The following is a 17,443-nucleotide window of genomic DNA, read 5'->3' on the forward strand; positions in this document are numbered from 1 at the left end:
GTGAACAACTCATTACAAGCCCAACTACGGTTGGTAAATCGATGCTTGGACGAGGTCCAAAGAGAATTCCACAAGTCCAAGGAGGAGCACGGGGAAAGCACTTCGACAAAGTCCCCCTTCATCCAGGAAATTCAAGACAAGCCCATCCCACTCAACTTTCGCCCCTCGACATTGGAGGTCTATGATGATGGCTTCAACCCAACAGAGCACCTTATCACTTTCTAGGCACAGATGACCCTATACGACACATCTGACACCCTCATGTGTCAAACGTTCCCTACCACCCTTTGAGGCCCGGCTTTGGTGTGGTATAACTTGTTGAAGTCATCCTCGATATAGTTTTTTGACTAATTCATCAAAGAATTTGAACTCTACTTCCTTGCCAATATATGACCTAAGCCATCCATGGTGATGCTCCTCGTGTTAAGGTAGAAGGAGGACGAGGTCCACTCCCTCTTCGTCATTCACTTCTCTACAGAAATCCGAGGGGGTGCCTGATGCCCACCTCTCATCAATCACCCAAGCATTCATGATGGGCCTACAACCTACAAGATTCTTCTAGTCGCTCATCGAGAGGTTACGAGCAACCATCCTTAAGATGCTCTAGTGGGCTAATCAATATGTCACCATTGATGCACTAGTGGCAGGGAGGTGCAAGGAGTCAAACAAAAGACCCCGTACGAAACAACCTCGAGGCTCACCCTTGGGACCACCCAAGAGGAGGCTTAACAGTCCCGAGCCACCACTCTCGAGGCCCCCTCTACCACCTCTCAACTCATCCAGAATGGAGATTTTCCTCTAGATTAGGGAGAAAGAGCTCTTAAAGTAACTTAACCTGTTGAAGATCCCACATGAGTTCAAGAACCGAACAAAGTATTGCAGGTTCCACCGCGACTATAGCCACGACACTAAAGAGTGTCGGGTCCTGAAGTACTAAATCGAGGAACTCATCCACAGGAGGCATCTCAAACGATACCTCCGAAGACCTTGGGAGCCCTCTCTGCACCCTCACGACCCAATCGAGAAGCAGATAAATGTGATTATGCAGTCCAATATTCGGAGGAGACAATACCTCCGAGTGGAAGGTCTATGCCCATGCCACAGTAGATAAGTGTCCTAGGCAAAGGGATAGCCCCGAGATTACCTTCGAGGTGGGAGAAGACGAATACCCCGACCATGATGATGCCCTGGTGATCTAGGATAGGATTGCCAACGCCTGATTGAAAAGGGCAATGGTGGACACCGGGAGTTATGTCAATGTCTTATATCTCGAACAAAAGATTCGAGTCATACACCTTGATCGAAGCGAAGCGCACTAAGACGAACTCGCTCCCAAAGTCATGCACCTTGGCTAGAAGACTCGCTAAAGGCGGACATATACCCAAGTCAAAAAAGGTGCATCTCGAGCCCCCATACAAGGAACCTAAGACATGCCTGTAGGGGGAGAAAATAATAGGAAATATTTTGGTAACATCCCACAATGACAACCGACAGCCACCTTGGAATCAACGTGGCGCACACGCGTGGTACGACCTTGAAGCGACGCATGATCGTGCTTGAGATCGTACAAAGTAGCCCCATGCGGCATGGAACTAAAATAGTTAGCCTGTGCCGTCCAAAGTAGACGAACCAACTGATTGGATTATTGACGATCATTATAACTTGCGTACGATCGACCCTCATGGAGAGATATAAAAAGTTGGCCAGGGGTGAATCTCGAGCACTCAATGCTACCACAAAAAACTATCTTAAGTTTCACAGGGGTCAAGCTAAGAATCCCCCTCTCGATATCAACTTGTTGTGCAGGGACCCAACGCCAGAGGTAATCCTCGTAGGCCGACCCAGGAGACACATCATCACTCCAACCTCGTCCTCATTTCTACCTAGTAACATCTATGTGGACGTCATAGTATGATCAAGATTGAACCAAATCGTACCGACTCCCAGACCACGACATAAAAAATAACAACACTTATACCTTCCCAAGCCACATGCCCTATGACACTAGACAATAATGCTTCGCTAGTTCGCGGTCTTAATGCTAGAAAAGACCGATCATATTTTTCTTGCCGGAAGCCCACTGTCATTGTTCTACTAGATTTTTGACGATGCAAGCCATCACATGATTCAGTTGGGTGCCTATTCATAAAAAAAACAAAATCCTTCGAACTTGAAGCTAGAGAAGTGTAACAAAACCATAAAATGGGAAAATAAATTTATAAGTCTCTTAATAATTTAACCCAAAAAAATTAACATATATCATCCACTGTTTTAAAACATTACACAATATGAACTTATTCTGTTAACACAAATGTTACAAGTCTCACAAACATAGATTGATGAGGTAGAAAGTATACTTGGCCTGAGAAAGATGACTTAGCCGAGCAGGTTGGGCGCTGGCCGTCCTACCCACGTCGGTCGACAATGGACGCGTCCAGAAAATTAAATTTGGAAAACAAAACCATGGAATCCACTCAATTTTGTTCCACGCCTTCGCACCCGTCCCTTCTCTCTTTCTCCTTTTTTTTACTCCCTCTTATTATTTTACGTCCGTTGTCGCCGATTACTAGTGTTTATTTAATGTTGGTGCGTGTTATATGATCTTCCGGCCCAAAGAACCCCTTGGAAACACAATACCACCCGCGCCCCTATATAAACCCCCACCACAACACCCCACCTCCCTGCCCAAAACACCCCCCACCCTTTTCACACCTTCCCGCGTTACCCCTTACTTTTTGGCTTCGCCTTTATTCTGTCTTCCCATTATAGCCCCACTAATCTTTCCTCTCCTCCCTCTTGATGCAGAGCTCCGGTGAGCAGAAGCGCCATCGCGAGGACTCCGACGAGTCGGAGTCGCCGGAGGTCAAGCGCCTCCGGGCAGATCTTCTCCTCGACATGCTTGATGACGATCCCGGCGCTGGTAACCAGGACCTCGAGTCGGTCATTAGGAGCTTGGAGAAGGAGATCGCCTATCCGTCGCCTCATTCCAAGCTACAGCACGAGCCGTCGGTCTCGGCGGGACAGCCCGAACTTGGGTATCTCTTAGAGGCCTCCGACGACGAGCTCGGCCTCCCGCCGACCGCAGCCGCTTCGTCGGTGGACGAGGATGTAGGAGCCGCTGAAGCGGCGGGGCTGGGAACCGTGCCGGAGCCGGAGGAAGTCGGGTTTGGGCAGATTTGGGGTTTTGAAGACCCGATCGAGAGCTACGGGGGGTTCGGCCTGGAGAGAGAGATGGCGATGGTGGCGGAGGATGACGGGCTGGTGTTCGACTACCCCGAGGAGGTAGCATCGGGGCCATATGATCCATCTGATCTCTTGTGGCGCCCGGAGTCGCTTCCCGCCGCCTGAGATGGCATCGGCGCTTATCGATCTTTTTTAAGGTTTTGTAGACTTGTTTTATGGTGACGACACCCACCATGTAAAGCCTTTTCATTTCCTAGGCAGGGAAACATGGAGGGAAAAGAAATAAAGACAAATTATGGACCAAATAAAAAATGATCATCTTTATTAGGGGTGGACGGTCTTTCTGAGATCGGAATCACTTTTGGGAGGGGCGGTCGGTGGGCGGGTTCTTCACGCTTTGAGAGTCGTGGTGGGAACTGATGTGCGCGTTGCATTGCGCTTTCATTTGGTGGATGGAATCTGGACCGTCTATTCAATTCCGATCGCATCTGAAGGGGTCTCCTGATGGTGCCAAGAATCACGGTGCGTGGCTGTCACCGGTTTGATCACGTGACAGCTTCCTTCTGTTTCGTGATGAACCGCGGACACACAATCGAAGACATTCGGCTGAAGGGTAAACAAGTAATTACAAGCGATTCGATTTTTCTAGAAAACCTCCTCCTCCATTTCACTGTGGTGACCCTAACCATCTTTCGCCCCCAAAAAAAAACATCTCTTCACCTTCGGTTGCTCTGTCACCTGTTGCGCCACCGCTTTCTGCGATCTGCTGGTTCGCTGCCTGCCATTCATCAAATTCCTACCGTCTGCTTTCTCTTTGTTTGCGCCGGAGATCGGATTGAGAAGCACTATACCCTTGCCCAAGGAAGTACCGGTCGGTATCCAGATTCTAGGCTCGATCTCCTCTGCCTTCTCTGTGATCCTTGAGTTCGTTGGTCTATGTCTCCTCTTCGTGGCGGTGATTTTATTTGTTCCTAGGGCGGTGGCGGCCAGGGTGAATGTACTGAAGGCGGCGGCTAAGATCAGGAAGGTCCCGGCGGCTGAAGTCCTCGCTTCCCTGGCAGTGATCAAGAAGGAGAAGACTGAGCCGCCTTCGTTTCTTGAAACCCTCGGGAGGGACACAAGTCAGGAAATTATTTCACTCGGAGGACTGATTTTAAGGAAACTAAGCCGGATTCTTGTTGCGGTTTCCTATATACATGTATATTAATCGTGGTACTGAGTTGATGTCTGATCAGAATGGATGTTCATGCTACTGCAGGAACTTCTATCTGTGGGAGGGAAGTCGGTGGTTGATGACAAATCTGCATTGGTTCGAATCATTGGAGGGTAAGGAAGTCTTCTTGTTCATTGGCAAAAGCGTTGGTTCGTCTTTCTTTTTGTTTGATAAGATACATACTGGTCTCCACTTCTTTCAATTTAAAGAAAATAATCCTCGCTCTTGTTTCAATGGTTATCGATGGTTTAGTTTCATGATATAGACGCTGAATAATAATAGTTCGTTTTTAAGGTCCAGGCATCGAGAATGCTACGAACAAGCATATTGCAGAAGGTTTCTTCTCCCACATCGAACGAGATGTGCTGCTTTGTCCCATTTGACTGCAGCATACAGAAAAGATGGAAGAAACCAGTGGATTCTGCACAAACTCGTCTGGAGAACAGAACAAGAGATCTCAAGCTTGACAAGCTGATGAATCAGTTGAAGAAGCTAAGGTTGGTAATGGGAGTTCATGAGCTAATGGCAAAACGTAGGGGTCACTACACATCCGTTCAGCTCCTCTCTAGATGGAAACACATGGTTGGCTTGAATACAGAAATAGGTGACTTTCTTCACAAGTATCCCCATATTTTTGAGACGTACATTCACCCTGTTAAGAAGAATCTTTGTTGCAAACTCACTCAAAAGATGATCGATTTGATTGCGGAGGAAGCTAGGGTCATTAGAGCATCTGAATTCACTGTTGTTCAGCGTTTGAGGAAGCTTCTGATGATGTCAACTCTTGGAACGTTGAACCTCCATGCACTATGGCTTTCAAGGAGGGAGTTGGGATTGCCGGATGATTTCAGGGATTCAGTGATTCCAAAGTATCCAGATTGTTTTAGAGTTGAACTTCCTGATACCTTGGTACTCATCTCTCGAGATGCAAGTTTGGCTGAAGCTGAGATTGAGAAATGGAGGGAGAAAGAGTACAGAGAGAAATGGTTGGGTGAGCACGAAACCAAGTATGCTTTTCCAATTCAGTTTCCTACAGGTTTTAAGATCGAAAAAGGATCGAGAGAAAGGCTGAAGAACTGGCAGATGCTTCCTTACACGAAGCCTTATGAGAAGAAGCATGTTATCAGGATTTGCAATGTTCTGCGTTTTGAGAAATGTGCTGTCGGCATTCTTCATGAATTTCTGAGTTTGACAATGGAGAAGATGGTTGAGGTCGAAAGGTTGTCGCATTACAGAAGAGATTTTAGGATGGAAGTTAATGTGAGGGAGCTCATTCTTAAACACCCGGGCATATTTTACATCTCCACCAAGGGGAGCACCCAAACCGTGTTTCTTAGAGAAGCTTACAGCAAAGGTTGTCTGATTGAGCCCAACCCTGTTTATGCAGTACGAAGGAAAATGTTGGACCTGGTTTCGCTGGGATGCAGAAATACCAACCAGAAGCGACGACTGGAGCAACTTGATGAGCGATGCGACAATCAGTATAATGGAGATCTGGTTGCTCAGATGGCAGAATGTCATGATGAAGAACATATCATGGAGGATCTCTGCAGCAGCAGTCTTCACTCTGATGAGGAAGATGCAGTGTGAAACTTGGGTTCCTCGTTGATGCATGGGCGAGGAGAACGCAAGGTAGTTTGAAGCTTCAAAATAGCTTATTCCCTGTGTGATTTTGCTCTGTTTGCAAAACATGATTTAATCAGTCCAACGGAGCTTACAATTTTGCTTTTGAAGAGTAAGCCGAAGCAGTAATATAGTATGATCTTGTCAATTTGATTAGTGGACTGGATGCCTTGTACCCAGTGTAACATAGGGTGGAAATATACTCTGTTCAATATTTTTTATCTTGTAGTCTCCTATGTCTTTTTTTCTCTCTTCTTTTTCATGTGATTTTTTTGGTTCTTGTGTGTGTGTATCTTGGCACACTAGACAATCATTCATGTTCTTGCTTTGAGGATAAAGGTTTAGTCAATACTTGTGGGGATTGTGAGGAGAAAATGTTCATAATGAAGGAAAATCATTTAGATAAAGAAGGATCGTCCAAGTTTTCAACTGTATCTCGTCACAAAAAGATTATCTTGTAACTATTTGTTCTACAATGTTGTCTTCTTGTAAGAAGAAAACCAATGATGACCAGCATATTTATGTTCTTTGTTTTTAAGATTAATTTTTTACTAATCCTAATGTTGATAAAAAAAAATTTATATAATTGATCTAAATAGTTAAGATTTATATTTTTTTTTGTTATTGTTGTTTCATAACTCGACTTTGTTTTATTTTCCATAACATCAACGACGTAGACCCACTAAAATTTAGCCAAAAAAAAAAAAACACTGGTAAACTATAATGATACGTAGTCATAATTACAGAAGTTCAAGTTGTGGGACGTAGCTGACGTGGAGTCCCCATTTTGGTCCATGTTTGCCTCGGTTTGACATGGCTATGGATTATTGAGATCTACCACAATCCACCGTGCGTTTCTCCTCCTTGCTGGACCGTAAGCGCATGTAAATGTGCATCCTCGGCACACCCACTGACTACAAAGACCCCTCCCACGGTCAAAGTTTAAATCTTACGAGGCCAGTGATCGATGATCTCGTCGTGTGATCCCCTAAATGGAATTTACCTGTCAACTTCCGGCTTTCCTTTGATGAGTTCTCTAATAACCTAAGTCACACAAATAATAATAATAATAATAATAATAATAATAATAGATATGTATTTGCTTGCATAAGAATAATCTATATTAAGATAAGCATACATTACCACCGCAACTGAAGGCGCCGACTACATCTTCTTCCCAGGCATTTTGACGCAGAGCCGGGGCTAGCACATCGACACGTGCCCGTCGACCGTTAACTACCTGCCCAGGATTCCGTGTCACGTGCCATCGACAGCATGAACCCCCCTCGTATTAATATTATTATAAATACGCCCCATCTCCCCGACTCCCGATTCCCATTCTTCCCATCTCCAATTTTCCGCTCCGCTTCTTCTTCTCAACCGGCAGAATGTATACTTCCATCGTCGCCTCCCCATCGCTCCACCCTTCCTCGTTTCGAGCCCGACCGTCGGACCGTCACGCCGGACCGCACCTTCCGAATCGGCAGAGATCGATCGAAGTCGCGGCAGGGAGGGACGGCTACGGATGGGACTACAGCGGCGGCGGCGGGCTTGTCGACGAGAATATGATCGTGCTCAGGAAGAGGATCCACGAGATGAAGATGGCCGAGAGGAATTATGAGGCGCCGTCGGAATGGATGGACTGGGAGAAGCGCTACTACGCCAGATACCACGCCGACGTCTCCGACATCCTGTGCTTGTTGCAGACCCTACTGATGAACACAAGGCCTAGCGTCGCCATCGGATTGATGGCGGTGCTTGCGTTGAGCGTTCCGACGTCGGCGATCTTGATCTTGTTCCATCTGATCCAGGCCTCGAAGTGGATTCTGGCCGGAATGCATCTCGGTTGAGTGGCGTTTAATGTCCGTGTACTCCACTTGTTCCATAGCTTTATAGAATATTACAATTAATTCGTTCGGTCCTGCCATAGATGCTTCAGCGAGCAAATGAATTATGGATGTTGCGTGAGCTAATAATCGAGGACTCGCTCGACGCTTTTGCAAAATCCGACTGAAAAGGGAACAAGTACACCAGTGTTGGCTGACGGTTTCGTAAGGATGAGACACAAGTAGCAGAACCCTGCAACGATCGTCTTCTCCATCCGTAACGTGCTTCAAGTAAAGCGGAGGAGCTTTTCGTGGATCCAAAACTGATACGATCGATCATCGGAGCCGCTCGTAAAATGGGTCTCTGGCTGAGGCATGTTCATGCTCGATTCTACCTCCCAAAAAAAATCTGAAGTGGCTCGATTAATTTATATCATAAAATCATCAGCAAGATCGCCAAACTTGAAGCGTCTGTATGCCTACTTTGTTGTTTCTTGATGCGATGATGGTTCCGTTCCTGTCGGGGACGGATCATCTGGCTGCTACGCGTAAGCTTCGAACCTCGACGAGGATGCTTACGGATAAACGTACGAGATGAAGGAATGACAGCCCCGCTGCCTTGCGATCTGTTTCCAGGCGAGGCCTGTATAGTTTAAGCTGAAGCCTAGAAGCAACAAGTGGGTATAGATTTTGGTGCATCCGCCCACCCACCACCCACACCGGGAGCTAATTAACGCGGTCTGGATAGGATCATATCTCCAGCTATTTGGATACTCCCACAAGCAAAGAAGGGACCCGATCCTCAAATGATTGTTGTCGAAATCTAGCGCGTATACTGCAATCATCATAAAATTAATTATCTTCAACACTTGGCTACGCTACGCTACATTCCACCGCCCAAAACTCTCTGCATTGCTTGTGGGGTTTTCGTGTTTGGACCGATGCCTCCTCTGTCTGTAGCTTAATTTTCTACCTTGGCAGTAACACAGGAGCCAAAAAAGAATAGTATTATTACCATCCTTCTTTGGATTGGATGGGAAGGAGGGAGGGAGGGAGGAGGAAAGAACGGATGCTGCCCCCACACGCTTCGGTCTGCAAAAACCCCAAATACCAGCCGCTTCATGGCTTTCACCATCAGCGAGAGAGACGCGCAATCAGTGTCCCAAGCAAAAGGTCTCATAGCTTACCGTCGAAGAATCTCCTATCGCCGTTAACCCAATTCTGTTCCGCATGGGAGGAGGATGAATCCTGCCTTCTTCTTTGTGATCACAGCCGACGGTAACATATGTTTTTGTCTTCACGTACCTGTCAATCTCCGGTATAACGAGCCCCACCACGATTCGGCCAAGTTCAATGCACCATTTCCATGGTGAAGTAATGGTATCGATGTCAGGCGCTTTCTTGTCGACGAGATGACTTCGGACGGGCGTCCTTCGCAACTAAGCAATGAAGCCTCGGAACTCTCCCATTCTCACACTGTTAAAATTCCACTAGCTTTGCGGCCCGCCGTCCACTTCGAGAATTACATCAGTGCTTTCCAACGTGGGCTATCATCACCGTAATAATTAGATTCCCGCCCATCATACTTGTGAAGGATCCCATCTCATCTGAATTATCAGATCACAGAAGCCGAACGAAAGCTCATCTGCCATGTACATTGCTAGCATAAAACCGTTCGGCTAATCCATCAGATTACAAGTGTGATCTCTGTCTGCTTCAGAATCAACTGTTTCGTGATGCATTTATCTTTGGGTCGCAATTCCAATCTTCTTGCTCTGTTGGTACCGTCACAGGCCACAGGGACTTCAATTTCTCATGGCACATGTCGATAGTACACGATGAAGCAACTTTTATATGTGGAAGAAGCAACTCCCACATGGTTGCGTCAGTTCCTGAGAACAAGCAACCATGAAACAAAGGAACATCCACATCTTTTACTTACCCATAAACAACCCTCCAGATAAGGAGCTTGTTCGTTCCACGAAATACCTACATAAATCCAACCCGCAACCAAATCAAGTTGAGTCGAACACCATTGATGTCTATCTACCACATCATTTCACATGATGTATACATGTATATATATATATATATATATATATATATATATATATATATATATATATATAAATTCTGTTCTATGATCTGTCGATGATTAGCGTTGCAGCAAATTTATCCATTGCCACAATATGATCATGCACGAAACGGAATATGACTTTGCTTCATGGTTTTTAGTATGGGTTATATCATGGCCACAAATAATAATAATTATTATTATTATTGGGGGCAGTTGAGATAGAAAGAATGTGTGTTATTTCAAAACCACACGGTTTTTATCTCCCTCCAAAAATTTCTCAACCCGGCAAAAGAAGATGGCAATTTTCTCCTTCCGTCCGCCCTCGCTCTCGCCCTCTCCTCTCCCCCAACCCAAGCGTTGTCCTTTCCTCATACCCCCAATCGCTCCTCTTTCCGTTGCCTCAGAGCCTCGCCACCGCCGGATCCTGCGGCCGGGGGCAGCCGCGCCGGAGATCGGAGCCCTAGAGGAGGACCACAGGAGCACCGTGCCCTTGCCCAAGGAGGAATCGGTCGGTAAATCCAGATTCTAGCCTCGATCTCCTCTGCCTTCTCTGTGGTCCTTGAGTTTGTTGATCTTTGTCTCCTCTTCGTGGCGGTGATTTTATGTGCTCATAGGGCGTGGTGGCCAGCGTGAAGGTTCTGAAGGCGGCGGCGAAGACCAGGAAGGTCTCGGCTCCTGAAGTCCTCGCTGCCCTGGCAGTGATCAAGAAGGAGAAGGCTAACCCGTCCTCGTTTCTTGAAACCCTCGGAGGGACAGAGTCGCCGGGGAGGACTTGGATGCTTATCTTCACCGCCCAGGTGAACTCGAGTGCCTGTTACCGCTCTTTTGGCCGCTTAGCCTTCCTTCTCACTGGCATTTGATACGAGGGCTGTTGCCTTTAGGGTCGGCTGGAGAAGGGTCGATATTTCCCCGTCACTGCAGTTCAGCGATTTGACGCAGCGGTGAGAAACTTATGGATACGACACATTTTGATTGCTTTTTATTATAAACATGCAGCTATTTGCCCTTTTACTGCATTCCTTATTCCACTAATTGACGATCAATTGGTCCTTTATTTGGGTGTCTTGATTGTGTATTGAGACAGAATCTTTTCGACAAACCCTAAAATGTTATTTACACTTCTAATAGGTGAATCTGTCCAGAAAGAGAAGAAACAAACAAACCAGTATTACTGAATGTAGATTGATTCATTTCTAATTTTTGCTAGCTCTTTTCTGACAAATATCCAGCCTCCAGTCTGGCATTTGCTGTATCTAGAAGTTCCCTTGTCATTCGGTTTTAGATGATAGTGGGATTTTAGTCAACCCGGATGATCATCCAACAGATCAAACTGATAGATGAGCAAGGTAGAAAAGTTGAAGCCTACTGAGAGATTACCAAGCCGGCCATAATTTGTTAAAAAAGAGAGACCTAATGCTGCACTATTATAGTGTTATCACAAACTAAAATCAGAGGAGGAATGTTGTTAATCACTCTGAAAACCATAAAAGAATCACTGCTTTCTTTGAAACTTGACTCAAACACAATCTTTACTTAAAGCAGGGGCAGAAGATTATATTACTTAAAGTAAGATTGTAAACTTTTAATGTAGTAGCAGCAACACCTAGGGACAAAGTTTCGGATGAAAATCCTTTGAATTTAGAAACACATGAATGAAACCATGCATTCAAACTATTCTCATATTTGAATACTCATGCAAGGCTATTTCTAGAAAAAATGATTTAAGGATTCATGCTAACTGCAAATGTTCTAACTTAGAAAAAAAAGAAGAAGAATTTTTTACTTTCTTTTTTCATAAAACCTTTTTCAAGTCTGCCAGTACTCACATCTGGTTCTAAACATTTTATGTAGTAGCAGCAGCAAAAGCTAGGGGCAAAATCTCATATTAAAAATCCTTATAAATTAGAAATGCATGAATGAAATCATGGATTCAAATTATACTCATGAAAGACCTATTTCTAAAAAATAGTGATTTATTGATTTAAGCCAACTCGAAGTGTTCTATCTTAGAAAAAAGATTCCCTTTCTTTCTTTTTGTATAAACCTTTTCAAGTCTGACAAAGTACATAGTCACATCTGAAAAGTTGTATATATATATATATATATATATATCATTATGAGTCCAATTTATTTGAATTCATGCTCCCATGTTTAACAGACATTCTGGTGCTGTCAAAAAAATGTTTGATATTATGTTATATAATGTGATTACTCTTTATCAATAATACCTTCATAAAATCAATCAACTGTCTTGTTGTTGGTATCAGAATGTGTCTGCATTAGTTTCTGAAAAGAGCATTTGTAACTAATTTGTTGAGTGTGCACGTGAAAAATGTTGGGAGGAAAAATGACTTTCTGCACTATAGTTCATGGTAACTCTTGTTTAATGTGGGTTTATTTTGATGCTTATGAGTGGACCATGATGGCAAGGTTACCAGTACACAAATTGGGTTTTATGAGGTGACATAGTCGTAAATAGGCATTTTGGAAGGACAAGTATGATATTTGTTAAGTATATAGGTCTAATTCTCATTAACTCTGCATGTCCTCGAAGCAACACTATATTTGATTTTTTATATGTATAAAATTAATTATTATACTCATCAATTGGATGAATGAGATTGTTGCTTTTGTAGCTGTAAATGTTTGAGACCCTTATCTAATTTCTGCTGTGTCATGAAAGCTTCATTACCATATTGATAATAGTTACGTCTATATTTGAGTTTCATTTTCGATGATGAAAGCATTATCTCTAAAAGCTGATGACTAACTTTGGAAATGGTAGATTTATTTACATGGTTGTCAATTTTCCCTAAGGAATAATACAACTATGTTACATATGAAGTGCTTATTTTTCTCCAATAACTTGTACGACGACTTTAAGCAATGGTATGCATGCTAATGAGGTAAGTGCTCTCTGTTGCGGGTATCAGTTGCAAAATCAATTAATTTGTTCGTTCCTACTAAGGACCAATTGAAACAGCATTCACTCAATTGGTAGGGCATACAAGCTTTTGAAGTATCATTTGCGTTGTCCCGGATGAAATGAATATTTAACATAAATGATTGGCAATTATTCTTGATTTTGTTGTTTCAAATACCTGTATTATGTATGTAATGGGATTTCTCAAAGAAAGGTACATGTTATATTAGATCAGTTGCTCATTATTCATGAAAAGCTAATACAGGCAACATTTGGCTGATGGACTATTCCTATGTTATTTTCCTTTCATGTGTGATTCCTAGTGTTGTTAGATGATTTATCTTGAAATGCTTTAGAAATTTAATAACTTGGACTTGGATATCAGGCAAAAAGGATTGAGAATGGAGTATATCTGGGGCCTATTGGATGTCTGACTTTTGAGGGCAAATTTTCATGGAAGAACAGAATGTTGGCATTCATTTTTGAGAACATCCGTATTAAGGTTGGGCTACTTGGTCCGTTGCAAATTAATCTGGGACAAGCAGAAAAGGAGCCCACTACCAAAGATCCTTTCTTCATTTGGTTGTATATAGATGAGGAAATTGCAGTTGCACAAGGTAGAGGTGGAGGCATCGCATATTGGTGCCGATGTCATCGTGTCACATAGTTAATTTGTATATTCGTTTTTGTTCGTAGCCTTGAATGAACCTGAAGTCCATTGAACTTCTAAAGTGTACTCATCTATGTATTTGTGTTCGTTCTTAGTCTTGAATGAAGTATTGATGCATTAGAATTATGCCCACTTCCTGATTTCAGATGCTCCAACTTTTGTTGTCAAAAGAGGGGAGGCAACTGCCCAGTGCCCTTTGCCGACCATGCTGCTCTTGAGCATTTCATTTGACAGTCTACGTAGTTGTTGGATTGTGGTCATGCATATGTATATATTACCCTATGATTGTCCATGCAATGGCATGCCACAGCTCCGCGGTGGCAGTCGGATGGTTGGAAGATGAGACTGATATTGCTGGAAGCTTTTTATTGACAGGTAGCGGAGATGGGTAGATGATCGATGGGTGGAAGCTTTTTATTTTCTTTAGGAGTCTCTTCGGCCCGGCCGAGTGGGTATTTACTTCTATGCACATGCTCTAGATAAATCTTATCCGTCCAGTATATAAAGGGCTTTCGTGCGTGCTTGGTTACGTTGCTATTCCCTCGTGGCTCACTCAACTCTTTCTCACACAGACGCCCGAACTGGTCATGGCGGACTCTCCACGGTCCCTGATTGACGGGAGCACCTTGGCGGCTCTCTCCTTGGCCCGTGCCGGCGTGCAACACATGTTCGGGGTGGTGGGCATCCCCGTTACTGCCGTCGCCACCCGTGCAGTTGCTTCCGGCTTCACCTGGAAGACTGGTGGTCGCTGTTGAAGGGGATTCCGGTTTTGGATTCAGTGCCATGGAAGTTGAGGTAAGCTCTCAATTGATGTGCCATGTGTGCATATTGTCATGTTAATTGTGTTATTCTTTGTCCTCTTTATAAAAGACATCCACATATTACTGTATGGAATTTGATCATTAAGTGAAAAGAGAAACATATATAGATCTGCTTTCTTTTTCATCTTTTAAAGTTAAAGTTTATACAATTAATGCATAACTACACAATAACAAATTTCCAATTAAATCCTGACAATACGCTTCCAGTATCTCCTTCGGAAAGTATGTATTGTTCTATTGCATTGGAAGTTCTCATTGGTCTTGGGCGTCTTGCAATGATGATGTCTGCTTGGGTGTATACTAAATATGGGATGGTCTGGTACATAAGACTCTTCGTAATGCGGGGACTAGGGAGGATCAGACAGGTACACAGTCTTTCCCTAACAGACAGGGAAGTTATTTTCATGATTTGAGACCTAGTGTACAGGAAAAGAAATTGTTTTCTGTTTGTCACTGGACTTTAAGTCATGAATGTGTCATAATCAAATTGTGATTATTTTGAGAATGTAATTTTCTGTGGCAGAGCATGTTTCTATTCACCTATGATTTCATTGATAGTGTTTCATGCTTATATGATCCCAGAGGCAATGCTATCAATTATAGCTGTCTTTGATCTCCATCTCAATATTGAAAGTTGAGTACGAGTTCTCTATTTTCTGATCTTATCTCAAGTCCACTTAACATTTATAGAGCTGATCCTTTCCCTGATGTTTGGGGTTTAGTTTATTGGGATACTTCAAAAGTATGTGAGTTCCCTCCTCTTTGCAATTGCTTACATTTGGTCAAGATGATTACTTAATAGCCATCATATGAATTTGAACATTGCATAGACCTCTTGTAATCTTATAAAATTCCTTGCTGATTTGGAGTTTGGAAAATGGAGGAATGTTTATTTTCTTCATGTTTTTTCACTTGCTCAAGATACTCTTTATCTATGTTCCTCGTATCATGTCAGCCAAAAGCCTGTGTATTTGTTTTACCCTTGTTTAATAATCTTAAGTACCTGTTGTATTGTTCATCTTCAGTATATAGGTACATGTGATAAGTTCAACTTTGTATTCAACTCGGCACCATATAAAGTTTATGAGATGTTCACATTGCACATCCAGTTTGGATCAGTTTCTCCATCTTTAATGAGTTAAATCTCTTATCATGGCTCTTCAATTTGAGTTGTTGGACATATATCAATCTTCATGATGTCCTTCCTGGTGAATGGAAATATGGTTATAAACAACAAGTATAGTGTCATCTTAGTAAGGTCTATGGGTAGAAGCTACAAAGCAACTTGGTTATGGTTGGATGTGAACATTGTATGAGGTTTATTCTGTATTACCAGTTCATTTTTTACTTGTCACTCATGGTATCAATTTGCTTTAGAATATTTTAATGATTAATGTTTCCTGTAAATGGACAACACCTCGTATTACTTGTAGTTACCATGAGTTCGTCAGATACTTTTGGTGATGTCATGTATCTGCTTGTTTGAAATAATATTGCATTTTTTCTTTTGCTTAAGCGACTTGACTAAGCATGTTTATTTGGATTTTTTGTTGTTGTTGTACTGAGGTTCCCCTTTTCTGGTAGTGTTAGTTAATAATTGGCTGCTCGTATCATTTTGAATTTTTCTAACTATTCCTCTTAAGAACCTTGCAGACACTAGTGAGATATCAGTTTCCAGTTGTCCTAATCGTATTCAACAATGGTGGCGTATATGGGGGTCACAGAAGATCCCCTGGTGAAATTACTGGGCCATACAAAGATGACCCTGGCCCTACATTTGTTCCACATTCAGCATACCATTCCCTAATTGAAGCTTTTGGTGGGAAAGGTTATCGAGCTGGAACTCCTGAAGAACTCAACTCTGCACTTTCTGAATCTTTTTCTGCTCGAAAACCAGCCATTATCAATGTTATAATAGATCCGTATGATGGTGCTGAAAGTGGGTGATCGTAGCACAAAAATTAAGCCACCTTCAACATTCTTACACAAGTAAATCATCTCTGCCATATTCATATAATTGTTGGTTGCATGATTCTGCCATTTAATGTTGTCTTTGTCTCAATGTGCTTTTAATAGACGCAACCGTATCATCTGTTAACAACGTAGATAACAGTGAGAGGAACACTATTGTGTCTTCATTACCTCCTCTCCGGCTCTTATATATAATTTGAATCTAACCTTGCAAAATTGTTAGTCCTGTGTTTTTTGAAACATAATAATAATTGTTATCATTATTATTAGAAATACATGTAAATACATTAGAAATTGGCACTGCATGCATGGCCTCCTGCTTTGGTTGCTTTCTCGTGCAAGTATTAAGTTTATTCTAGTACTTTCTTTCTAAATCTTAAAACCGAATTCTGAATGTCATGCTAGTTTATAAAATATGAATAGATTCAAAGGTTACAAGAAACTTTCTGTATAGAGTAAATTACGATTAGATGAAACTTAGCTTGATTAGGACTCAGACATGTATACATCAAATAATAGTCAATAGTTTCTGTCTTGTTTCATTTTTAATGGCATGATGCTGAACATGTCATGTTATCATGTCTGTGGGGATCGTAGACTTGAAAGCTCTATCCTTGGTCTTCATAGCCAAAACTCAGTAAAACTGAACAGGGGATGACGGAACTCAAGAATGTTTCCTTTATTATCCAGGGTAAATCAGATTATGATGTGGAATTTGTTTTTTCACCTGTCTGTGGCCAACATTTAGCTCTTTCTTCTTCTTTTTTTTAACTGGTTCATTTTATTTTCCATGAACCTTGGCTCTTTATATCTAAACTTATCTATATGTCAACAGGAGTTCTTCTTAAATTTTTTTAGAATTCCTTTAATTAAAAAAAAGTCACACACAGGGTCTGCTTTTCTAGACAAAATCGGAAAAATAAATCTCTATCATATGCGGGTTGGTTTTTTAGGCAAAATTATGTACTGGTGTTTCTAATTTCTTTCTTCCTCAAAAGGTTTTCATTTGCTTTCTTTTATATAAGATTGAATCGACACTACATTTTTCAGGGCGGCATTATGATTGATGATGTTGTGCCTATAAATTATAGTAAAAATGTTGCACCGTTTGTTTCTTCTGCAGAAAAGCTCCAAAA

The 17,443-nt window shown here is 42.5% G+C and overlaps 3 protein-coding genes across 3 annotated transcripts; all 3 read left to right on the forward strand.

Annotated features, from left to right (window-relative positions):
- The first annotated feature begins 2,671 nt into the window (after window positions 1-2,671).
- On the forward strand, window positions 2,672-3,510 carry LOC135622253 (uncharacterized). Its single transcript, XM_065123933.1, has one exon. The coding sequence runs from the start codon at window positions 2,800-2,802 to the stop codon at window positions 3,346-3,348; it is 549 nt and encodes a 182-aa protein (XP_064980005.1). The 5' UTR covers window positions 2,672-2,799; the 3' UTR covers window positions 3,349-3,510.
- Window positions 3,511-4,705: 1,195 nt separating this feature from the next.
- On the forward strand, window positions 4,706-6,240 carry LOC135622252 (protein ROOT PRIMORDIUM DEFECTIVE 1-like). The gene has a single exon (XM_065123932.1). The coding sequence runs from the start codon at window positions 4,706-4,708 to the stop codon at window positions 5,984-5,986; it is 1,281 nt and encodes a 426-aa protein (XP_064980004.1). The 3' UTR covers window positions 5,987-6,240.
- Window positions 6,241-10,159: 3,919 nt separating this feature from the next.
- On the forward strand, window positions 10,160-13,647 carry LOC135622254 (uncharacterized). Its single transcript, XM_065123934.1, has 4 exons — window positions 10,160-10,430; window positions 10,537-10,719; window positions 10,804-10,863; window positions 13,231-13,647. The coding sequence occupies exons 1-4, from the start codon at window positions 10,218-10,220 to the stop codon at window positions 13,510-13,512; spliced, it is 738 nt and encodes a 245-aa protein (XP_064980006.1). The 5' UTR covers window positions 10,160-10,217; the 3' UTR covers window positions 13,513-13,647.
- The last annotated feature ends 3,796 nt before the right edge of the window (window positions 13,648-17,443 follow it).

This window comes from Musa acuminata, chromosome BXJ2-9, assembly GCF_036884655.1.
Source record: "Musa acuminata AAA Group cultivar baxijiao chromosome BXJ2-9, Cavendish_Baxijiao_AAA, whole genome shotgun sequence".
Taxonomy (NCBI): Eukaryota; Viridiplantae; Streptophyta; class Magnoliopsida; order Zingiberales; family Musaceae; genus Musa; species Musa acuminata.